This window comes from Populus alba, chromosome 17 (assembly GCF_005239225.2).
Source record: "Populus alba chromosome 17, ASM523922v2, whole genome shotgun sequence".
NCBI classification, from domain to species: domain Eukaryota; kingdom Viridiplantae; phylum Streptophyta; class Magnoliopsida; order Malpighiales; family Salicaceae; genus Populus; species Populus alba.
In genome coordinates this window covers 10,893,944-10,918,652 of record NC_133300.1, presented here as the reverse complement: position 1 = coordinate 10,918,652, position 24,709 = coordinate 10,893,944, and the positions used below count along the sequence as shown (strand labels likewise).

The 24,709-nt window shown below is 34.0% G+C and overlaps 3 protein-coding genes across 15 annotated transcripts; 2 read left to right on the top strand and 1 right to left on the bottom strand.

The window, feature by feature from the left end:
• The first annotated feature begins 239 nt into the window (after positions 1–239).
• On the top strand, positions 240–6,347 carry LOC118046116 (uncharacterized). Of its 8 annotated transcripts, XR_004687086.2 has the most exons (17): positions 397–614; positions 1,260–1,414; positions 1,535–1,646; positions 1,764–1,919; positions 2,735–2,839; positions 3,189–3,272; positions 3,351–3,466; positions 3,558–3,659; positions 3,747–3,860; positions 3,963–4,019; positions 4,154–4,220; positions 4,304–4,357; positions 4,443–4,517; positions 4,605–4,640; positions 4,828–5,003; positions 5,113–5,218; positions 6,329–6,347. XR_004687086.2 is itself a non-coding variant. In XM_035054893.2 (16 exons), the coding sequence occupies exons 3-16, from the start codon at positions 1,395–1,397 to the stop codon at positions 4,939–4,941; spliced, it is 1,212 nt and encodes a 403-aa protein (XP_034910784.1). In that variant the 5' UTR covers positions 241–388; positions 522–614; positions 1,260–1,394; the 3' UTR covers positions 4,942–5,111. The 8 variants fall into 8 exon arrangements, 6 of the variants coding, with proteins under 6 accessions (XP_034910785.1, XP_034910784.1, XP_073262106.1 ...); XM_035054893.2 differs by lacking the exons at positions 5,113–5,218; positions 6,329–6,347 and adding an exon at positions 241–388 and having other exon boundaries at positions 522–614; positions 4,828–5,111; XR_012168555.1 differs by lacking the exon at positions 6,329–6,347 and having other exon boundaries at positions 5,113–5,479.
• A 3,768-nt stretch (positions 6,348–10,115) lies between these two features.
• LOC118046117 (serine/threonine-protein kinase STY13) lies at positions 10,116–19,883 on the bottom strand. 4 transcript variants are annotated; one of them, XM_035054897.2, is made up of 7 exons: positions 19,358–19,883; positions 19,077–19,217; positions 18,611–18,743; positions 18,279–18,474; positions 15,530–15,654; positions 15,293–15,451; positions 10,116–10,657 (listed from the first exon to the last, which is right to left on the bottom strand). In XM_035054897.2, exons 2-7 carry the CDS (start codon positions 19,202–19,204, stop codon positions 10,343–10,345), a joined length of 1,056 nt encoding a protein of 351 aa, XP_034910788.1. In that variant the 5' UTR covers positions 19,205–19,217; positions 19,358–19,883; the 3' UTR covers positions 10,116–10,342. The 4 variants fall into 4 exon arrangements, with proteins under 4 accessions (XP_034910788.1, XP_034910787.1, XP_034910789.1 ...); XM_035054896.2 differs by having other exon boundaries at positions 19,077–19,212; XM_035054898.2 differs by having other exon boundaries at positions 19,650–19,883.
• Positions 19,884–21,752: 1,869 nt separating this feature from the next.
• LOC118046121 (prohibitin-3, mitochondrial) lies at positions 21,753–24,418 on the top strand. Of its 3 annotated transcripts, XM_035054921.2 has the most exons (4): positions 21,754–22,172; positions 22,807–23,338; positions 23,967–24,005; positions 24,123–24,418. In XM_035054921.2, the coding sequence occupies exons 1-2, from the start codon at positions 21,861–21,863 to the stop codon at positions 23,332–23,334; spliced, it is 840 nt and encodes a 279-aa protein (XP_034910812.1). In that variant the 5' UTR covers positions 21,754–21,860; the 3' UTR covers positions 23,335–23,338; positions 23,967–24,005; positions 24,123–24,418. The 3 variants fall into 3 exon arrangements, with proteins under 3 accessions (XP_034910813.1, XP_034910812.1, XP_073261596.1); XM_035054922.2 differs by lacking the exon at positions 23,967–24,005 and having other exon boundaries at positions 21,753–22,172; XM_073405495.1 differs by having other exon boundaries at positions 23,967–24,418.
• Positions 24,419–24,709: the final 291 nt, after the last annotated feature.

The following is a 24,709-nucleotide window of genomic DNA, read 5'->3' as shown; positions in this document are numbered from 1 at the left end:
TTTTCATTAAGCTTCAATGACCCATAAACAACTTATTATTCTCTGAATTTCTTTATATATATAAAAACTCTTTTATGAGATGAAAAAATAGGAGAAAGAATGAAAATCCAGTTTTCTATGATTTTATTTTGAATTGAAAGAAATTGTTTCACTTATTTAGTTTTCTTATTCTGAAAATTTTCGTTATTTAGTATAAAATGGGAAAATTGAAAATCTCAAGGGTAAAAATGAAAAGAAATCGAAACTATAGGCATTGATAAATCTGCAAGGCAAAAAAGTTGATGAGCAAGGAAGAAAGACCGAATGCTAGATCATGAAGAAATAATAGGTATCCAACCCGTTGAATCATTTACAACATATAAGTTGACGAAGGAGGGGAATTTAGTAGGTAACCCACCAGCATACTATAAATTCTCATTTCTCTGCGTTTTGTTTCCGTTATGATGATTAAATTAAATTAAATTAAATTAAATTATCTCTCTCTCGAAGAAAACTAACTTCCTACTTGTCTGCAAAAGCAGACCTGATCGTGTTTGGTTTCTGAAAAGGATAAAAATAAATAAAATCTTTAGATTTATAATCCGATCTTTCCCTCCAAATCAAGGAATACCCAGGTAGATTTCTCCACTACCACCACCCTTTATTTATTTATTTATTTATTCTACGTGTGTGTTAAATTCATTTTTGCTTGTAAGGTAATCTCGAGCTGGTCAAGTCTATCATGTTATGTTATGTTATGTTAGATGCAAGAAGGAGTAGTTTTTTTTTTCTCTCTCTCTCTCGGGTTAATTGGGGAGCTTTCAATTTGGCTTGAGGTTTACGATCAGTTGAGATTTTTTTGGGTTTGGAGTAGATGAATAGATGCGTTCTTGAAGAATATTGGCAAATTTCATCGTTTTCGATTGTAAATTGAAGTGATTTACACTCGGAAGAGAAGTAACGGCCCATGTTCGTGAGGTTGTATTGCGTTGATTGCATTGCGTATTCACACTCAGATAGCAATTTTTAAAAGTTTTTCTATGCGCTATGTGAGTATTTTGTTTGGTATTATTACATATCAATGATGAATCCATGGCACATTATGGTACTGCAATGCTACTGATTCAGTACATCCTGGGAATGCACTGGCTTGATGAGGCTGTTATCTTATGTCCTTTATTTAAACTGTCACTGAGATGTGATATTGTCCAGTTTTGGTACTGCCTTTTCTTTTTCGGTGTGTCTTCCAAGTTTGACTAATGTACTAGGATGCTCGTCAGCTTTTCTTGCCGCGAGGAAGTTCATTTCTTTTTCAAGCACTGAGAACCGGACTTGATGAGTGTGGCAAGAAGCTATTTGTTGCTGGATTTCAACTTGTATATTTGTGATTCTGTACTTAGAAAATCTCTACCATAATGCCAGTCCCCCTTCGGAGGTAAAGAAACACTGTGTTATTTCTTTTCAGCCTCAGGTCTATTTTCCACCTTAACTTACAACTGGATTAGTTTTAACAACAATGCCTATATTTGTGACTTTGACCTCTATTGAACTGCAGTGGAACTCCCAAAAAACCTAGTGAGATGATGAGGCTTTTCATGACAACTTTTATTGGAATAATTTTTGGCTTCTTTTTAGGAATATCCTTTCCAACGCTGTCCTTATCTAAGGTATATATAGTTTTAACCTGTTCAATCTCTACTTTATAGTTATGTTTCTTTTTCATTTGGTTTTGCTGTTGTTTAATGCGAGAAGAAAACTCTGTTTCAATGTTTTATGATTGGCAGATGAATCTCCCATCCAGTTTGTTTCCTTCCATTGATCTTACATATATTGAGGACAAATACTCTGGTCTTTCAAAGCAAGCACTGTTCAATGCTTGGTCTTCTCTAAAGGGTAACAAAGAGGCCTCTCCTTTACTTCCCAGATACAACAAGACCGAGGTATATAGTCTATTTAAGCTAATCCTGATGTGTAAAAATTGGTTAAGTGCTGGTTGTGCATTTAAGCAAAATATAAACCTTTGTGAATGGGCCCAGAGTTTGTGCTGCAATGGTGAACCTGAACACCTGAAGGCATTAGCTCCTCTTTATTATGAAACTGTGATTCTCAACTCAAATAGCCTTGTCTTAGTATAACTATTATCCTACTTATGCTGATGCTGGTAGGTTAGTATGCAGCTTGGTCATGAGTGTAGATAATATCTGATTGTGGGGATAACTGTGTGAAAATATATGAAAGAATAAGGAGATACGAGTTCATTCTAAGTAAAAATGGAGGTGGTGCCCTTTGAGGATAAGTATGAGGAAAGATTGTCTGAAAAGACTGACATATAGAATGTAGATTTATGGATGCATCTATGTGGCATAGTGATTGGATTCAAACAATTGGAGAGAACAGAGGATAGATAGACCAAAAAATGACAAGGTTTGAGGTGCTAAAAATGATTTATGGTTTACGACAGTTGAGGGAAAGATGGAAGCTTGCTCTTTTGAAATTAGAGTGACATCAACATGAGAATTGTGGAATACTGATACCTATTGCAGTTACCTTTTGCCTGTTTCAGAATTTGATTTCTTTTGCTTCTATAAGTGTGATAAAGGACCAAGGTCAATTACCTTATGTTATTTGATTACTTACGTTAACTAATTAACTTTGACTTGCAATTATCCGTAACTAATGATGAATTTTCAATAAAAAATGTATCAACATGGATTCTCTGCAGGCACAATTTTTTACCGTTGTGTTTGTGATGCAGATCTGGGTTCCAACAAATCCTCGAGGTGCTGAAAGACTACCCCCTGGTATAGTTGCTTCTGAATCAGATTTCTACCTCCGCCGACTTTGGGGTCTGCCTAGTGAGGTGTTTAAATATCCCATATGAATCATCTTATTATGGTTTGCAAGTCGGTTACTTTCATGCATTTGCATTCACTAGTAGCTTGATCTAAAAACATGAACAGTGTAGGATAAAAAGATCATTTGAAGATGATTTGCATCAAACAGTTGCAATTACATCTAGTTGTATTTAGATAGAAATTGAAAACTGGATAATACATCATAACAAACTGACACTTCAAAATGATTTAAAATCTTTTCTTTTGTGCTGTGCTCCATTTATATGATGAAGGATCTTTTGAGCTTTCTTGACTGTCGACTCATCATTTTCTTCTCTAATCCATATCTTTGATTTATGGACATCGTGTCTGCAGGACCTTACCATCCAACCTAGATATCTTGTAACCTTTACTGTTGGTTATGATCAGAAAAAAAATATCGATGCGGCGGTTAAAAAGGTTCTCTCTTTCTCTCTCAGTCACCTTTTTCTCGTGTTCCCTTTCTCAAGATATATGTATTTATATATATTGTCTCAGTTCTCCGAGAACTTCACCATTGTGTTGTTTCACTATGATGGACGGACAACTGAATGGGATGAGTTTGAGTGGTCAAAGCGAACTGTTCACATCAGTGCTCACAAACAAACAAAGTGGTTAGAAATTCTACCTTTTCTTAACTTGTAGTTAATTCTACTAAGTACTTTAAGCTGCATTTACTAAAATACTCCTTGAAACTTGGTCCAGGTGGTATGCCAAACGTTTTCTTCATCCTGACATTGTTGCTCCCTACGATTATATTTTTCTCTGGGATGAGGACCTTGGGGTGGAACATTTTGATGCAGAGAAGTATATACTGGAAGTTCAATTTCCATTTGAATAGAGATGCATGTTTTCATAAATTGGAATATGAAGTTTAAATCCAATCTGTTTCAGATACATTAAACTGGTAAGGAAACATGGTTTGGAGATTTCACAGCCTGGTTTAGATCCAGATAGAGGAACAACATGGGCAATGACAAAGAGAAGAGATGGCATTGAAGTGCACAAGTAAGAATAGTAGAATTTCCTAATGTGCCTTCACTTTTTCTTATGAAACAAATCTCAACGCTAGTGTCTGGATGATATTGAGTTCTTTTTCCCTTCCTTCAGGGACACTGAAGAGAAGCCTGGTTGGTGTACAGATCCACATTTGCCTCCATGTGCAGCGTATGCAAACATGATTAAATCCATTTCCAATTTACTCTATTACTGTAATGATTGGGCTTCCTTTTACTAATCACGCTGAAGATACATTTTGTATTGGGTTTCAGTGTATCTTACATAAAATACTTTATGAACAGATTTGTTGAGATCATGGCAACTGTATTTTCTCGAGATGCATGGCGTTGTGTTTGGCACATGATTCAGGTAAAACAAGTGAACTTAAATTTCCTGCCAATGCCACTCCTTTAAATTTTATGTGTGAAATCTTGAAACTTGTTCTATTGTAGAATGACTTGGTTCATGGTTGGGGTCTAGATTTTGCTCTGAGGAAATGTGTTGAGGTCGGTAACCATTTTCTTACATGCACCTGAACTAACACTTTCCTGCTACAACAAGTTATACTTACTTGACTTTACTGGGAATTAGCCTGCTCATGAGAAAATAGGAGTTGTGGATGCTCAGTGGATCATTCACCAAGGCGTTCCTTCACTCGGGAGCCAGGTAACTTCAAGTCAATATTCAATATGAACTAGTTGGTTGTGGAATATATTTTCTTCACCGTTTTTTTTTTCGTGGTTAATTTCACAGGGGCAAGCACAGAAAGGAAAGGCACCGTGGGAAGGGGTATGCAATTAATGTGTTCTCTCTAATCTCTATTATCAAAATCAATTGCGAACACCATCTCCCTCCTTGTTTCTGGACTAGCTACAAGGAACTGAACCTTGACCTTGCATAATTTTCTGTGAAGTTGAATTATCACCTTTAAAAACAAGAAGAGTATTACTAATTAAGCTCGGATTTTCCTTTTCAGGTGAGAGAGAGGTGTCGGAAAGAATGGACAATGTTCCAAGATAGAATGACTAATGCAGAAAAAGTCTATTATAAGGCAATGGAAATGGATCCTCCCAATTCAACAGCTCGTTAAGGGGGGGGACAATAACGGCCCAAGAAACATTTTATAAATTACCATGTCCAATATATATACTTGTATGTTCATTCAATTTTGACTGTGATAGTTAATATTTTTTTTTTTCCTGACAAAGACTGCTATTACTTTTATGGGCCAATTTCCAAATAGACCTTTTTATTTCTGCAGATGGATGAGAGGGATTCATTCTTTTGTAGCAATCACATGATTTGACTTCATTTAATGCTCCACAAATACCTTTTGCTAAATCAAGTTTTGATCACCACGATAATTCGTAAGTCACTCGAAGCCAGTTTTTCAACTAAAAGCATTTTCCATGTCGTTTCTTTGCTCTTTGTATCAAGTTCCAGCATCGAATTCGAACAGGCCCTGAACTGTGGCTCCAAAATTTTTAGGGAGACCGAAATAAACTGCAATGGGCATTTAAAAACAACTCATTGCTTCTTGCAGGTCGTTTTCAAATGCTTATGAACTGACCATAGCTTTGGTATCACATTTAGTTATGATCTCTTCCACCCCTTTAAAAACAGAGCAGCCAGCCATGACTTGGTATCGCATTTGCCATTTACGGGAACCAAAGGGGGAGAAATGTCTTAACCTTTTGAAAAATTGTATCTCCCCTCCTGATCACACTGTTGCTCCAGAATGGCGCAACGGATTGCAATCAGCAATTAGAAATAATTTTTAGTTATGCCCTCTTCCAGTTCTTTGAATTCACAAGCATCATCTGCTGAATATTCACCTTCCAGAGAGAAAAAGCTGTAACCAAAATTACGTGGATCAGCACATGAACATCAATAAGGATTCATAACATGTTTTGAAACTCATAATTGAAGATTGTTCTCTTTACAGCCCCTCATTTTTTATTGTGAGGAGACCAAACCCAGAAGCTAACACTTTTCACCACGATGCCGACCTTTATCCTCTTAACACAACTCATAACCATCGTGAGTAGCCCCCCACTATGCAAACCTCTACCTCATGGTGTTCTCCTCTCATCTATCCATCTGAAGCTGCCACAAATCGACCCACCATCACCGTCGACCACATTCCTCCACTAGTAGACACTAGCACCTCAACATCATAGCAACATTTGCCAAAAGATATCCAACAATGCCAATTCCAACAGCATTGTCGTTGCAAATACCATCGCCAACAACTTTTTCTCTCTTTCCAGTCGTGAAGCAATGACCTATCAACAACTACCAAATTGGCCCTCCCCGTGCACTATGCTCCACTTGTGGTGGTAGCGACAATGGCCATTTGGAAAAAAAAAAATAGTGAAAGATAAGCGAATCTAAAAAAGGGAAAAGAAAAAAAAAAGATCTGAATCTTATTGTGTTTGTTTCTTGTTTTTACAAGTTCCCTTTTGTTACACTATCAGCATAGGAGTCAAGAGGGAAAGAAGAGTTGCTCAATCCACGCCATCATACACCTCCCAAGACACTAGAGCATCACCTGCATGCGCAGCCAGTGGTGGAGGCATGTGAGACCCATGTGTTGTCACTATTTGTGACTCCTAGAATCTTCTAGTGTGCTTTCTATGTAACAACCTAAAATTTTCATGTAACTTTCATATTTCTAACCATCATGTATGAGTATAATGGGTTGTTTTATTTTTTTTTTCTTGAGCAATCTGTCTAATAATACATACTATTATTGATTCTTTGGTTTACCAAATTTACAATATTGTTCTCCCTATAACTTATACATTTCCTAAGCTCTTTTCTTATCATCTTGGATAACACAATATTAAATAACTCTATTACATACATGCAGTAACCTTTGGTCACACACAAATTCAATTGTTTCTCCATTTCATTCTTTCACATCGCTTCTCACAATTCATCTTATATTCTTTTTATTTTTAATTTACTTAAAACATACGCGTTATGAATACACAAACCACACACATATACACATAACAAAATAGATGCAATAATCAAATGCTATAAATACAATCATACCTTTTAGTACATTTCAGGGTGAAGTTATTAACACAATTTTCAGTATTCATAGAACATAAAAATAAGTACCTAACAAAATTATAAATAGTGAAATGACACATCAGTGCTGGCCCACTTCAAACATAGACCTGCAATATGTATAGCATTGTAAGAGTTATTAGTCGTCAAGAAGACTTATGCTCATGATTTTTTTATAAGGAAAATGAATCATTATGTCTATTAGATATTTTTAACAATCTTGCTCAAAACATTCAACTCAAGTTCAATAATACCTAAACTCATATGACAATGACAATACGCGTGCTCATTATTGCAACTAAAATAACATTACAACTTCAACATATAGCCATAAAATACATGTATGTGGTTTTTCATAAGAAGGAGAACAATATGTTTATCCAAAATTCTCTTAGCATCAATTGCATCATATACATATTGAATTACACACTAGTTGTTATAGCATCTAAGTTCATATTTGTCATTTTTGGTATTGCATTTACGATGAATTATATAATATATTCAAATCTAAGATTGTTGACTATACGTCACCACGTGGCAACTCATTTTCTTAATTTTTTATTCCCTAATCAATAATTAATATTTCATTTCCTTAGCTATCAATTTTTTTTGGTACAATCCTTAAAGTAACCACACATATTAATCTTATGTTTACTCATCATTATCATCGCTTAACATAATTTGTTTGTAACATTACCATATTATCTATTTTATAGGTATCACAACCGTTTGTTATATTATCACCCCCATTAACATTTGTTTTGACTTAGTAGTACATCAAACGATATCATGTCTTAAGTTGCCAATCAACCCCCATGTTATATGCATTTTTAAGCATTGATTAATGGTCTTATATAATGATTTCAATTATACAGTCGAGGATATAAACCACAACCAAATTCACTTTCAAAGTTTATGAAGCAAGGGAAACAGTAATGTTTCTATTCCATGACAATATCACACATTCATAAAACATTGTTAAAGAGGAACCATCACTCATTACTATCTTCATGAGAATCTTTCTTTGCTATCCTCTCTTAAGGTGGTCGAAGCTTATGTTATTCCCTTAACAATCATATTTTTGTGTTCTTCATGTGACAACATCAAATTTTCATTCATTATCGTGTGGCATAAGGTGTTTTATGCATTCCAATTACAAAGTACTACTAAATATGTTCAAGGATCATATTCTTTTTCACAACCTCATCAAGTTTATTACAATGTTGTCAAGTAATGAGGAATTTATGGGATATAATGAGCAGATTCTTTAGGAAGCTATCTTTCATGTTTTAGAACACCTCTAAATATGCCATTACCCTTTGCCTCATTTCATTTGCCAGTTTTTTAAGTTGCTTTGCAATGGAAAGTTATCTTGTATTCGTACTTCCATTAGTTGAACTATATAAAATTAGAGCTTAATTTGTATCAATAAAACAACTAAAACAAAATGGTCTTTCATTGTTTAGTCCCTCACCGTAAAAAAGGCAGGGTGTAGTTTCAGGGAAGTTTGGGTTTATGTAGAAACAACATGATCATTGTGCATCCTCTCCCATCCGTACTATGAATTTGAGCCAACCTCTATCAGGATGTTTATCTTCTCTGTCAAATTCAAGCCAGCCTCTTTTAAGCCATCAATCTTCTTCATCAATGTATAGTTTTTCTTCTTTTTACTATTAAAATATTTCAAAATATATCAAAATAATATTTCTTTTATTTTTTAAAAAATCACTTTTAACATCTATATATCAAAATGATACAAAAACATAAAAAAAATAATAATAAATTTAAAGTTAAGAAAAAAATAAATTTTGTTTTTCAAAGGTACTCTTAAAATGCAAAAACAAACCAACTCTTAATATAGTAATGAGCTATCTCTATGCTTCTGGTTGTTCATTTTCATCGTTGTTTCTTAAGGGATCTCGGGATGTGTTGGCATTGGTGTTTTGAGTTTTTCTTTAACCTGGTAGTGGTTGTGATTAGTGTTTTCAATTACAATTCAATGCTTGGTTTCAATCATCTGGTTCTTCTCTTTCTCATTGTTTTTAAGTTGCGTGTTTTTTTATGGTTTTTCTTCTCTTTTTTTTCTCAACCATTATAACCTTTAAGTCGGTTTAACAATGCCACACGTGATTATTTCCGAAGGCCTCTTATGATAGATGTATTTGAATTTTATGAACTACAGAAACTTGAATATTGGATTTGGTTTTGGAAGTTCAACTCACCTTCTTGTTTATTAGACTTTGGTGAGGTGCCTTTGGATGAGGGGATTGAGCATTCCTCTGTTGGGATTGAAGAAATTGTAGACTCTTTTGAGATTATTACTGTTAACGTTTCTAGTCAAGGCAGTATGTTGAGACGTTAGATGCAGCAATTGCCAAGGGTAAGTTATTGTAATGTCAAGTTTTTGACTTTTCTAATTCACAAATTCAATACTATTCCATCTATTATGCATTTCAATAAAGGATTCACATAAACATGGAGCACATAAGCTTACAACAACAATTGGCAGACAATTGAAGGATTCCTTTATGCTTGTAGTTTTCAAGAAAGGACTCCAGCAGTGTTGAGAGGAGTCGAAGTAACAATGTTGTGGAGTTGAAAGTTTTTGAAATGTTATCAGCTATACCTGGAGCTTCTTACAAGGTATGTGGTGTGGTGGAGAGTGTCCTCTACAATCTTCGTTTCTTCTCCATGCTACACCGACTTCGTTTTTTGATAGCATCCATCTGCTAATTACTTACTGATTGATATTTATGTTTTGTTGTAGTTATGAAAATCTCAAGGGTCTTATGTTGCTCTGGGTCACCACCTTCTCTAGAATATAGGTAGATAGTGCTGCTAACTCAGAGGTTGGTTATGTTCCATAGATATGGCGGATTTGTTTTGTTGTGTGAAACATGTTGGGTTGTTGAACTGCCTCCATGTTTGCTTGATTGAAAATAAAAATAGTACCATTTTCTTGTCATGTATAGGATATACCTGTTAGCTTTTGTGTTTTAGTTAGATATGTCCTATAGAACTAGGTAATACAGATGCAAACTTCAATCCTGTAGCCTTTTGAGTCCTTCAGGATTTGTAAAATGTTTCCCTTGGTGAAGAGCTTGAGTCTTTAGTTGTATGGTGTATGCAGCAGGAGTGAAGGCCTTTGGACGGACCTTTTATTTCGGTAATGATAACAGCAACCCCAACTCCAAAACCCTAAATACATTGTCAGAACAAACTAGTATTCATGGGGAGAAGCGTTCAAAGGTTAATGAAGACATATCAATCAGATGATGAGTAACCTCCTATTGCAACTGAACTAACTAGATCGACCATTTTCATAAAGATTTAAGCGTATTCTAATATTTAAGACTTGCTTATTGTAATGTGCCTAAACACCTCCAGAGACGACTTTTGTGTATCAGGAGGGATCAGTAACATTGGTTAAAGCAGAAAAAGAAACTTCTCGGCTTGACTTCTATCTGGGTTCTTGGGATTTGCCCCAAGTCATCTCTTACAGCCATTAAGGAACTTGTACCAGGAGACTCTGGTGGCAAAACGGCATTCTCAGATGTGAAAATCCTAGCGGGGATGACGGGTTTCGGTGCTGAAATGGTAGAAAGATAATGCAGGAGCATCTGTATTATTTGGCTGAAGTTCGGCCTAGCATTTGGATCTTCTTTCCAACATGAGGTCACAATCAACGCCAAATCCTCTGGGAGGTTCTCAGCACTAGGTCTCACATTCTGAAACAGCAACACCATAATTCAAGATGCTGGAAATTGCAACTGAGCTTTATAATTATAAGTAAAAGACGAGATAATCATTCAAGTTATGGCATATCAAAGTTTGGATACCACTAAACTGTTATAATCATGCAATAAAAGAAGAATAATGTCAGAGGGTCCAGGTTTTGATGTCCAAATGCCTGCCTAAAAACTGGAAAAGCATATCTCACATGCTGCAGCGCTGAAGCAACTTCATATAAAAACAGCGTGCTATATTCAAATCCTCGGTAATTGTTGACAATGACAAAGATAGCAATCAGTTGAGGTAGATTTAACTGATGTCCAACACGTTCATCATCTTGCGAGTTAGAAGTTCAACTCAATGACTGCCCCTGGCACAACGATTCATTCAATTTTAAGCAGCATAATTGAACCACCTGTATCATTCAGTCCGTCAGCCACCCCACGGCCAGATATCCTATGTTTGGAATTTATGATTTATCAGCTCAGCCAATTTAATGAGAAGTCAATAGGTATCCAATCTTGCAGAAAGCACCTCTGAGGACCAAGACTCCATAGTAATTTCAATACATCATAAGAGGTTATAAAGCAATCAGCATCCAGTATTCAATCTTGCAGAAAGCAACCTTGAGGCCAGAGACTAAATAGTAGTTCCAATACGTCATAAGAGGTTATTACTGAGAATCAACAAACAAATAACACAGGATTCATTACATGTGCTGATTGGATTAATTATAAGGGTAAGAGGCAAGATTAAAGAGACATTCAAATGGGTGATTTATGACATTTGGGCCAAGCAGGCTCTAAGGATTCCTTCCAAGGTAGCGTCAAGCATGAAGTTAAGTTCAAAGGAGAATTAAGCCTCCATCAATGTGATTCAAGCAAGAGATTGAGGTACTTAACATGTGTCAGAGCTTGGCTACAAAGCTTTATGTTAATATTCATAACTTTTAATCTGGCTGTTGGAGCAGACTAAAAGTGTACTAAAAAGTTATAAAGGCCTTATTTTATAGAGTTAAAATTTCATAGCAATCAGATATTGGAAAAACTTTATGATAAATCCCAAAATTACTATTCAAGAATATACAGATTAGGCTTTTATTTATACAAGACTTGATCTTTGTGTTTTATTTTGTCCATACTTTTAAGTTAGTTGTGTTTAATTTTCTGCCTAAAGTTAATTATGGTTTATTTTATATTTTTTTTAAGTCAAACATATAAATACCTTTTATTTTTTGGTTGTGAAAAAACAAATTACGATATTGAATAAAATTGGCATGAGCAACCTTGCTTTTGGTTTTTTTATTGAACTTATCTGAAAGATCATCTTTGTGGCATTCTAACCATATATGTTTGATTCTTGATTCAAGTAATCAACGAGTCAAAGTTTTATAATCTGATTTTAGCCTTCTTTGGTAAATATTTCAATTATTGATTGTAAGTTCTAGTATTTTACCCTCTAGATTTACATCAATTTAGTATTAGAGCTTGACTATAAAATCAAGTTCGCTATTTTAAAATTATGTTTTGCTCTTGTTTTTGTTATTGCTTATTCCTTGCATCAAAATCGCACCATATAGGGTTTAACTCATCTTGTGCACATATTCAGGATAATGTACAAATTCATCTTGTTAATGAATCTGATTTTCTTGCTTTTTTGATTTGCAATCTCATTGAATTTTTTTTTAAGAAAAAGTAAAATCACAAATCAAAGGTCCATACTGAAATCAGTTTGTTGGGATAGTTCATATTGAAATTGGTTTGTTGGGGTATTCCATATTGAATTCAGGTTTGTTGAGTTATTCCTAAATTTCTTTTCATATTGTGTTTGTCTTTATCGTTTTGAATTTGGTGGTTTGAACTATAAATCATATTTCTTTTGATTGATTTTGTTTAGTTCAATAAAGATCTGAAAAGGGGAGTTAAGAGGGGTAAAAGACAAGTCCAAAAAGAACAAGTCAAGAGTGTAATGACAAATCTTTGAGTGTAAACATGTAAGGGTGTGTGTGAGGTTTGTTTCTAACAGATTTTTTTTTAGATTTGAATGTCTTCCAATAGCAAATCATCACCCAAGAATGAGAAGGAAAACACGTTCTTTGTGTTATAGGCATTGCAACAACAGTTTAAGTGTGTGAATGTTGTATTTGGTGATATAAGGGATCAAATGGATACACAGGTGATATAAGGGATCAAATGGATAAACAAGATGCTATGATTGCTAATTTGCATGAGGGACAATCCTAAAAGATCTCTGATGCTAGAAAGCAAGAGAGACGTGCTCTCATACCCATAGATGTGATTGGTGTTGAGAATGAAGATGAAAATGCGGATGAATTTGATCAAGCATCATTCGACAATAGGGAGAGGTTTTGACCAAACTATGATATGTGTGATAAAAAGTTTAGAAGAGATGCTAGAGGTTGTGAAGGTATGGATAGAAACCTTGAGAGTATTAAAATGAAGATTCTTTATTTTCAAAGGAGGAATGATTCCAGAAACTTACCTAGAGTGGGAGAAGAAAGTAAAGTTGATTTTTTATTGACATAACTATTCTAAAGAGAAAAAGGTTAAGTTAGTTGTGATAGAGTTCATTGATTATGCAATTATATGGTGGGATCAGCTTGTGTTAAATTGGAGAAATCATGAGAGGCCTATTGAGAGTTAGGATGAGATAAAAGTAGTTATGAAAAGAAGATTTATCCCTAATCATTACTATTTTAGTGAACAGCCAAACAGAGCAGCATTGAACTGCCTAACTTATGACAATGAGCTTTATACGTTGGTTACGACTTTGGAGACTTGGCAACATTACTTGTAGCCGAAATAGTTCATTATCCATACAGATCACAAATCATTGAAGCACTTGTAATGACAAGGTAAACTGAATATGAGATATGCCAAATGGATAGAGTTCATTGAGACCTTTTTATATGTCACTAAGTGCATGCCAGGTAAAGAAAATATAGTGGTTGATGCATTATCTAGAAGGTACATTCTTATCGCTACTTTAAATGCAAGATTATTGAGATTTGAGTATATTAAAGTCTTGTATGCCAATGATAATGATTTTGCACCTGCTTGTGCATGAAGATCATGCGATTAATTTGATGGGTCATTTTGGTGTGAAAAGGACTTTAGACGTGTTGCATGAACATTTGTTTAACTTAAGATGAAACATGATGTACAAAAAATATGTGAAAAAAATATCGCGTGTAGGCAAGCCAAATCTAAGGTCTTATATCATAGGTTATATACTCATTTGCCTGTACCAAAGGAACCTTGAGTAAATATTTCCATGAACTTTAAGAAGAGGTGTAGATTCAATTTTTGTAGTTGTAGATGAGTTTTCTAAATGACACATTTCATAACATGTCATAAAACCAATGATGCAACCAATATTTTTATTTGTTCTTTAGGAAGATAATACGACTTTAAGGTGTTCCTTTCAGTATTGTTTTAGATTGGGGTACTAAGCTCTTTTGATATTTTTAAAAGGTTTTGTAGGTAAAGTTGGGAACTAAACTATTATTTTCAACTACTTGTTATGCACAAAAAGATAGCTAAATGAAAGTGGTCAATATGACTTTAACTACTTTATTATGTACTATCATTCAGAAGAATTTAAAAAGTTGGGAGTGTGTCATTTATTGAGTTTGCATATAATAAAAGTGCATTTTACTAAATTATTCACCATTTAAAATTGTTAATGGTTTTAATCCACTAACTCCTTGGATTTGTTGTCTTTACCTATTGATGAAAGAATTGATATTGATAGAAATAAGGAGGCTGATATGGTGAGGAAACTTCATGAGTGTTTGGCAGCACATAGAAAAGAAGAATGAACAGTAACTCTTAAACTAACAAAGATCATAGACATGTTATCTTTTCACCTAGAGATTGGGTTTAGGTGATTATGAGAAAGGAAAGATTTCTAGCCCATAGACGATCTAAGTTGCAATCCAGAAGGGATGATTCATTCAAAGTCCTTGAACGAATTAAAAACAAAGCATATAAATTGGAACTTCCATATGAGTATAATATTAGTGCTACATTTAATGTTTCAAATCTTTCTCCTTTTGATGTAGGTGATAATTCAAGGTCAAATGCTTTTGAGAAAAGAGAACTAATGAGAATCAACAAGCAATACCATAGGATCCATTGCATATGTTGATTGGACATTAAGGGCATGAGCCAAAAAAATCAAAGGGACATTCAATGGACTGATTCAGGCACTTGGGTAGAGAAAGCTTGGGAATTCCTTCTAAGGTCACATCAATCATGAAATTGAGTTAAAAAAATACCGTAATCAATGTGATCCAAGGGATCAAGCTACATAACATGTACTAAAGCTTAGGTAAACAACTATATGTTAAAGGTCATAGCTTTCAATCCAATAACTGGATTGGGCTGAAATTTTATAAATCATCAGGTCGAGGTTTTAAAATTTGATTTTAGTTTTTTTGGGTAATTTTTTCAATTCTTGATTGTAAATTCTAAAATTTTGCCTTACAGGTTTGCATCAATTATAAAATCTAGATCAACAGTACTTTAATAGAGGCACTGCCATCAGCCAGACATCAACATTGTCACCATCCAAGTAATTCAAGATAGAATGGAAACAGCACTGCTTACCTTAAAAGCAGCTGCATATGCTGCCTGTAGATTTGACATGCCTTCAAAAGGCAATTTATTATGAATGAGCTCCCACAACACAATTGCAAAGCTATAAGCATCCACCTTGTGATTATAGTGTTTCTTCTCACCATGCCTTAATGTGACTGTGCTGTAAAGCTGACACCAAATAGAAAGATGAATGATCTGCATCATATAAAAAAAATTCTAGAGATTCTCTATCACCCAATATAGTACCTCTGGAGCCATCCACCGGTAGGTCCCTGTTTCAGCAGTCATCATCTCTGTTAATGACTCTTCTCTGGCTAAACCAAAATCAGCAAGTTTGACTGTTTTATGGTCTGCAGTCAAGATCAAGTTCTCTGTAAATAGGAAAGGAAATGATGGGATCAGAAGAATCCTTGATGCTTGATTCCAAAAGCAAGAGATCAAACATTTTTTTAACTTTAGCGTATCACACTGTATCAGTGCTTGACAGCCTGTTGCCGAGAAAACCTACTTGTCTTGAAGATATAATTCAATTATATATATTTAAAATCAAGGGTTCGATACAATACTAGGCACGCAAGAAAACCATACCCAGCCATTTCTCTAGCTGTCTGCTATATCTATCCTCTCTACCTAAATTATCTTAATGTCTTCTTATCTCCTATATCTCTTAATTTGATAACTAATTTTTTGCAGAGAAAAGAAAAGGGACTGTTTGTGGCACTAGAATTTCATGGCAGACAGTGATGAAGCTTAACTTTTTTCTAGAAGATGATTTATGTTTTTGCTCATGTATCTAGTCATTTGTCTAAATGCAGTCACGATGGTGCATTTCCTTCTGTGGACAGTTACAATATGGGAATGCTGGTATCCGGCTTGAATTCAATTACATTCCAAACACCTGAATTTAATGACAAATTATGCAAAATCGAATCTACTAATGAACAAGTGCAGATTACTTTTGTGCAAAAATCTTAAATTTTGACATGTAGAATTGAAATCTGCAAATTTAAACTTTCCAAACAAGAGAAAGGCCCTAATAGAATTGAATTCCACAAACTTGAGGCTATAAACATGTTGTAAGGCCACCAATTCATTTCAGCACTGCACAAGGACATCTTTGTGAAGTATATTTTCAAGAAATCAAGTAAAAAGGTCCAGAAACAAAGAGGTGAAACAAGAAGAATCCAAGACAACACTTTCAATGCGTTGAATCTGGTTCCATCAAACATCATGTAAACCTTTCTTGAAGTTTAATTCTTGGCTGCATACTAATGTGGATCAAGCATTCATATTTGTAAAAATATAATTGGCAAAGCTTAGATGAAGTTTTTACCAATTTCCCAAATATGTCCATCTCTATTCAGCAGATGTAAAACTTAGTACAAGCATACAACATAAGTCAAATCTAATTGCTATCTTGCAATTTGGTGACTAATTCCTTATCAAGGAACAAAATAATCACAAAATAAAATCATCAAGTTTCGGTTCATCACACAAGAAAAATTGTGATAATTCATTAACTTTCAAATGCACAAGCCAAATAATTGATCTGACACTTGGGTTAATTTAATACGACTCAAGGGATTGTTTACCAAGAGATATTGATGAGATATTGGATTGGTTACAAGGGCGAGAGGCTAAGAGGATGAAAGAGTCATTCAATGGGTTGATTCATGACATTCAGGCCATGCAAGCTTCGAGAATTCTTTCTAAGTTGGCATCAAACATGAAGTTGAGTTCAAAGGATGTCAAGTCTTGATCAACGTGATCCAAGTAAGAGATGAGGCTGATTAAAATGTTCTAGAGCTTGGCTACACGGCTTTATGTTAATGATCATAACTTTCAATCGAATCGTTGAATCGGGTTAAAATTTTGTTAAAAGATTTGAAAGACCCCGATTCCTATAGGCTTAGAATTTAGTAACAATCAAACATCAGGAAGACCTTCTGATAAGACCCCAAAGTTGCTATTTGAATTAGACTTTTATTTATACAAGACTTGGCTTTGTATTTATTTTACCCATACTTTTTAAGTTAGTTATTTGGGTTTAACTTTCGACCCATAGTTAATTAGTATTTATTTTGTTTAAGTCAAACATATAAATACCTTTTATTTTTGGGATGTGTAGACAAATTGGTTTTTTTAAATAAAAATTGCGTGAGCACTCTTGCTTTTGGTTCTTCATTAAACCTTTCAGAACTTATTAAAGAGATCATCTTTGTGGCATTTTAACCATATACCTTTGGTTCTTGATTCAAAAACTCAACAGGTTGAGGTTTTATAATCTGATTTTAGCTTTCTAGGAGAAGTATTTCAATTCTTGATTGTGGATTCTAGGGTTTTGCCTTCCGGGTTCGCATCAGATATTTTGTTATCTTGAGAAAGAAACTGATTGGGATCTTTCAAGTGAAAGTAAGGTATATGAATGGACTTTGGGCAGGTTGTTGTCAAACAAACAATGGCTTAGAAAATGTCAAAATGCATAATTGCAAGAAACAATTGCAGCTTAATTGTGTTGCCAACTTAGTTTAATCACCACAAAGATATTATGGATCCAATGCTCATACAAAATAATCATACATGAAATTATAAAGTCAAAGGAACTAACTTTGTCATATTGAGGTGGGATGAGTTTCACTAGAAAAACTGAAACAAAAAAGTAGAGTATTATATGAAAGCTTTTTTATTTTATTTTAATTTTTTTGTGTGCTGGTATTATAAAGCATGCCAACATGCATTCTTTACAATTCAAATGGAAAGGCAAAAGAGAACAAGAATTACAGTAGACAGTATTCCAACTGTTTTATGCAGCAAGTTAGTAGAAAACTTGCACTAAATGTATGCACTATACAAGCCCTGAAGCTCACAAAGACTGAAAAATGACCATTGAACCATGTGGAATTGGTTAGCAAGTTTACATGCTTGTCATAAAATACTACTTGTTCAATATTCATATGCTCAAACGTCATGAACATAAGCCAGAAATTTATCATACCAGGTTTTAGGTCACGATGAATTATCCCATGGGAGTGCAAGCATTCCATTGCACGAGCAATATCAAGAGCAAATCCAACAGCCAGACGCATGTCCAGGCACCTTGGCCTCATGTTCAGCAAGTATTTTCGCAATGTTCCGCCCAAAAGAAGCTCAGTTACTATCACCATGACAGGCTCCTTGCAAGCACCAATAAACTGGTAACACATAACAACCCTGTTATTTTGTATATGGTCACTTCAACAACTGTTAACTAAGAAAATAGTACCAATTCACTACCAACCCTAAATGCAGAAATTGAATACAATGAAAAAGTATTGCTATAAAGACAACCTTCACTAGATTTTTGTGCTGAACTCTAGATAACATTGCAACCTCCCTTGCAAACCGCGCTTCTCTCTTGGCAATCTCTTCTGGGGTTTCTCCTCCATGTACAATTTTAATAGCAACAATTTGATTTTTGTACCTATCAAAGAAAATTCATAAATTCCAGAATGACATTACTGAACATAGCAATCAACCATTTATCAGATGTTCTAAACTAAAAAGAAAGAACATTTTAGAAACAGCAGCACAGAAATCAGTCTGCAGTTTCTCATTGAGGATATCAGTTGAACATTCTGCTGACATAAACATGGGATTGAAATATAAACAATAGTTTATCTCAATTGATCCGCTGAGAAATGGAAAAAACTTGGTTTAGTCAAGAAAATTAGAGAAAAAATCCAGTAATAAAATGAATCAGAGCTCAAGAGCTGCAACTTGGAAATAGAAAAAAAAATCAAGAAGTTTGACTTACTTTCCTTCATATACTTTAGCATGAGCACCTTCCCCAATCTTTGGCCCAACGAATAGAAGCTTTGGATCAATAAGCCACTTAGCATCCAAATCGAACTCTTCAGAATAAAACCCATTACTAGATCCCATTTCTTAACCTATACTATCAGCAAATGAAACACCATCAACTAACTAAACAAAGACCACCAAAACTTTATTTATTTATGTTTTTATAACACTCTTTTTTTTCAAGTAGACTAAACAGCTAAACAAGTCAAATTAAAGAAATGGATAGCAAGATACCAATTCTATACGAAAGAGATAAACTATGAATAAACATGCTCCATGTTGTACCCAAAAATCACAACTTTAGATCCAAAGAGACTAGCGTTAAACTTTGTTTGGGAGGCAAAGAATAAAACCCTACATGTTTCAGAGAATGTCACTACCAAAACAAGAATTTAAAAAACAAATGGTACTCATTAAAAAAAAAAATCCCCAAGAAGCTCCGTGAGGAGCAGATAAAATTATATGGAGAAGTGGGAGAAAGTATGAGCAAAAAAAGAAAAAGAAAAAATAATGAAGGGAGGTTTACAGCAGAGGAGGCTAAGGGAATGGCACAGATTGAGATTTAGAGTTAAAGAGATTATTAAAGCAATCTACGCGTATGGAAGTGCCTTTGTTTCTTTGATCAGTAGATAAAGCCGCGGCAGGATTTGAGTCTGTGCTTCTACATAAGATAAACAAAACATTATTAAAAAGAAAGGAGAAGGGAGGAGGAAAGACATGGTCCGTGCAAGGAAAGACATGGTCCGTGTCTCTGTAGTAATTGAACTAAAATGACTGAGAGCTAAAAAAAATGTCCATAATTTTCACATGGATGCGGTGTATCTTCAACGCTTCATCAATAAAACCTCCCTCTTGCCATCATTGATATTTGTTTTTTATTAGGATGTTTGGTATTATATAAGTATTGATTATTATTTAAAATGTTTTTTATTTAAAAATATATTAAAATAACATTTTTTTTATTTTTAAAAAATTATTTTTAACATTAAAATATCAAAATAATATGAAAACATAAAAAAATATTAATTAAAAATTAAAAAAAAAAGACTTTTATATTTTTAAAAAAATACTTTTAAAACACAAAAATAAACTTTTTATTTTATATGAATGTTCTCTGATTTGAATTTTTGAAAGGAATGCTATAGTTTATGTCTCATATAATTAAGTTTTGTATTTGTGCCATTCCCTTTTCTTTATCTTGAAATATAACTCATTTACTCACATCAATACGTGTGATGAATATTTTAAGAATTATAGATAGTTCATCAGTAAATGAAAGCATACGTCCTAATATTAAAAACACTACCTTTTATATGATGATGTAAAAAATAGTAACATTATTCTTCCAATAAGATTTTTTTTTCTTTTTTCTTATACAAGAGGGACGTAGAGCCCAAGGAAAAAGAGACACTAACTATCGTTATGTCACCTATACCTCAATTAATAAGTCTTTAATATGATGGAATTTAAAGAAAGAAGACAAATATTTTTTTAATTTCAAATGAGAGGAAAAAAAATAACCCTAATTTTTCATTTCTATATGATCAGTATTTGGTTATAAATGTGTTCTAAATAGAGGGGTGTTATACATGTACTAGGTCTTTAATTAGATAATACCAGGAAACCAATAATAAAATACATTGATCTTCGTAGGTAAAGGCAACTATTTAAATGAAAGAAATAAAAGTGAAATATAATTATTGAAAAACAATGTAAAGATACCTAAATAAAAAAAATAAAAATAAAGATAGTCAAAAAATTAAATAAACACCAGCACTAAATTTTTCATTACCTTCACATTTGGAGTGATGCCACAACACTTATCTACAATTCAATCTCATTTCTTGGAATGAATTTATATTCTAATTTTAAAAAGAAGATTTTTAAAGAGATTTGTTTTTAGAATAGATACACTATTAGTTTATCAAATCCTCAAGGTTATCTTAAAACTTTTTTAAGACATTAAAAAAATAATATTTAAATATATATATATATATATATATATATATATATGTTACAACAATTCAAACTTAAAAACTCTTAACTTGATTTTTTATTTAGTTCAAGTTATAAATTAATTCATGTAAAAATTACTTTGACATGATCTTGTTAATTATAAAAAAATAAAAAAATAAAAAATATATTAGATTAATCTTAATCAACCTATAAAATCTAAAAACTATAAAGCTAAACTAATTTTTATTTTTAAACTAGTCTTAGATTTTTTTAGTCATGTTGATAAACATTACAGTTCAATAATTTAAATTGACAATCCAATTTTTTATTTTTATTTGTTGATTTAATTTTTCGAGAAATCTCACTTGAAGGTGTTTGGCATTGAGGTTTAACCTGTTTTTGGGAAAAATTCAAATTTTTTTTTTTTTTTTTTGCTAAAATTGAGTGTGGTTTGTACTTTTTAGATCGTTTTGATGTGCTGATATAAAAAATAATTTTTAAAAAATAAAAAAACATTATTAACATGCTTTTCGGCACGAAAAGTTATTTGAAAAGCAACCACTACCATACTTCCAAACACTCTCTCTTAGACGGTTTATATTTTTGCATATGGAATACACTTTTAAAAATCTTTGATTTTTTTAGCTTCAAACTAAAATCTTTTTCTAACCTCTCCTCTAAAAGTCACGTCAAAATATCCATTTGTCATAAACCCTAAGACCATCTTCTCTCAAAACCCAAAAAACCCACTTCTCCTCTCTCACAGTCACCTTCTTCCACAATGGGTAGCAGCCAAGCAGCGGTTTCCTTTCTTAACAACCTCGCTCGCGCAGCGTTCGGTATCGGCGCCGCCGCTACCGTTCTCAACTCCTCTCTTTACACAGTCGATGGAGGCCAACGCGCTGTTCTCTTTGACAGATTCCGTGGAGTCATTGACACTACCATCGGCGAAGGGACTCATTTTCTTATCCCTTGGCTTCAAAAGCCATTTATCTTTGATATCCGAACACGCCCTCACACTTTCTCTTCTGTCTCTGGTACTAAAGATCTCCAGATGGTCAATCTCACACTCCGTGTTCTCTCTCGTCCGGAGGTAATTCATAAAATCAAAATCATTTTATGTATGTTTTTTCTTTTGATTGAAATGGATGGAAATGGGTATTGCTTGATTCGATGGTTTTTCAAGGGTACTTTTTTGCTCTTTTGCTTTGTTTTTTCAGATCAGCTTTTATTTTTTTTTGGGTTTGTGTTGATTTTAGCTAGTGAATTAGTTTTACTTGGTTTCGAGATTTATTTAATTGGTTTTAGCTATGAAGCAAAGAAAGGAGATGCATTTAGTCTGTGATTTTATTATTTTCTGTTGGGCAAAGTGTGTTCCAGTGGTATTTAGAGGGGTTTTGTGCTGTTTTTTAATGTACTGTATATGATTCTGTTAGCTAGCAAAACTTGGTTCTGAGACGGGTGTATAATTTAGATTGCTAGCAAAAAGAAAGAGGAGATTAATTCATCTTGTCATTTTATTTGCTCAGTTGAGCTTTTCAATCATCGATTGAGATTTTGGCTTAGAAGCGAAGCATGTGGCTGTGGAAATTGAGGACTGAAGTTTTCTATTTTTCACCCATTTCTTCTTCACTATAGTCAGAATTAATCAGGTTCTTAAATGGTGAGTGTGAATGCTTGTATTTTCATTTTGTGAAAATTTGATGGAAGAAAGGTTATTTGAGCAGGTGTCACGTTTGCCCCATATCTTTCAACGTCTTGGGCTTGAGTATGATGAGAAGGTGCTTCCTTCGATTGGCAATGAAGTCTTGAAGGCTGTTGTTGCACAGTTCAATGCTGACCAGCTCCTCACTGAACGTCCCCATGTGTCAGCTATGGTCCGTGACTCACTCATCAAGCGTGCAAGAGACTTTGACATTGTGATGGATGATGTGGCTATTACCCACTTGTCTTATGGAGTGGAATTCTCAAGGGCTGTGGAGCAGAAGCAGGTTGCTCAGCAGGAGGCAGAGAGGTCCAAGTTTGTTGTCATGAAAGCTGACCAGGAGAGAAGGGCTGCAATTATCAGGGCGGAAGGTGAGAGTGATGCTGCTAAGCTGATCTCTGAGGCAACAACAAAGGCTGGTATGGGGTTGATTGAATTGAGAAGGATTGAAGCATCGAGGGAAATTGCTTCAACTCTGGCCAAGTCATCTAATGTGGCGTACCTTCCTGGTGGTAACAACATGCTTCTGGCCCTGAATGCAAACCGTTGAATAGGTAATTTCTATTTTTTTACCTACATTTGGATGCTTGAATTCACCTGTGGGAGTTGGATTGATGTTTGGTTTCACCACTAGAATTTATTGGTTGGCAATGGAAATTTTATGGTGCTGCTTGGTGATTAGTATTAATGCTTTTTATCCCATGTTTGGGTGCTTGAATTTGGCTCTGGGATTGGGATTGGGATTGATCTTTTCTTTTCACCTCATGGATTTATGAGTTGGCAATCGAGTTTTGATGCTGCTGCATGGTATAATCATTATAAATGCTTTCTATCAATATATTGGAATGATGTTTGGTGTTTCCCATTTGAATTTTTGGGTTGGCAATCAAATTTTAGGCAGCTGCTTTGTGATTAGTGTTAAATGCTATGCCATTCCTATCTTTTGCCACCACATTTCACCCTGAAATCCTTAAGTGAAATCCTTAAGTCAACTGGTTTGTGGTTTCATTTAGCTTCCGCATTCCCTTTATTTCCATGTAAAATGTGGTTGTCAAATTCCTTTCAAGCTAGTGTTTATAAGGTCATGGATCTCAATCCAAATAATTTTGCCTCTTCACATTGTCATTGACTACATCTACCTATTGTCTTTATAATTCTTGATTTCACTTCTATTTCTTGCAGGGGTTTGGTGTGATGGCATTACCTGATTGTGAATTGCGGGTAGTACTTTCTTTATTAGTATAAAGTCTAGGCAATTTTGCATCTTCACATTGTCATTGAATACATCGACTTATAGTTGTCTTCATAATTCTTGATTTCACATCAATTTTTTTGCAGGGGTTTTGGTGTGTTGTGATTTCATTGCCTGATTGCGAATTGCGGGGTAGTATATCTTTATTAGTATAAATCTTTTGATTTTGTAGAGACCATATATCATTTGAATTCGTTTTAAGATCAAAAGTTTAGAGTTCAGGAATTCAAGATCAAAAGTTTAGAGTTCGAGATCTTGTGTTGAAGGGAAAACTTGTGGTTTTTTTGTTATATTATAGCTATGATCAGCTAGGGTAACTCAAGGATTTGAATATTAATGTGCTTAAAATATGTGAATGAATGTGGTCCTTGTTTGGTGGCAATTTTTAACTGTTTAACATGCAATTTAAAGTGTGTTTGAAAGTGTGGTTGCGGTTGCTTTTCAAAGTGCTTTTCACTTATAAATGCATTAAAATAATATTTTTTTTATCTTTTAAAAATCATTCTTGATATCAGCGCATCAAAACAATCCAAAAACACTAAAAAAAATTAATTTAAAAAAAATTCAAATTTTTTGGGAACGCAAGTTGGACCATGTTCCGAAACAGTTCCTTAGTTTGATAGAGTGCCCTTTACCATGATACATACTTGAGATCATAGTTTTAAAACCCGAC

Bases quoted from the DNA above. Each gene is read 5' to 3' on its own strand.
- LOC118046116 (XM_035054894.2), top strand. From the start codon at position 1,395: ATGCCAGTCCCCCTTCGGAG. The intron at 2,840-3,188 runs GTGTTTAAATAT...TCGTGTCTGCAG, and splicing joins TTTGGGGTCTGCCTAGTGAG to GACCTTACCATCCAACCTAG. The intron at 4,221-4,303 runs GTAAAACAAGTG...GTTCTATTGTAG, and splicing joins GTGTTTGGCACATGATTCAG to AATGACTTGGTTCATGGTTG.
- LOC118046117 (XM_035054897.2), bottom strand. From the start codon at position 19,204: ATGGGATCTAGTAATGGGTTTTATTCTGAAGAGTTCGATTTGGATGCT. The intron at 15,655-18,278 runs GTATGATAAATT...TCCTATTTACAG, and splicing joins TCATCGTGACCTAAAACCTG to AGAACTTGATCTTGACTGCA. The intron at 15,452-15,529 runs GTACTATATTGG...ATTTGGTGTCAG, and splicing joins ACCGGTGGATGGCTCCAGAG to CTTTACAGCACAGTCACATT.
- LOC118046121 (XM_035054922.2), top strand. From the start codon at position 21,861: ATGGGTAGCAGCCAAGCAGCGGTTTCCTTTCTTAACAACCTCGCTCGC. The intron at 22,173-22,806 runs GTAATTCATAAA...TTATTTGAGCAG, and splicing joins GTGTTCTCTCTCGTCCGGAG to GTGTCACGTTTGCCCCATAT.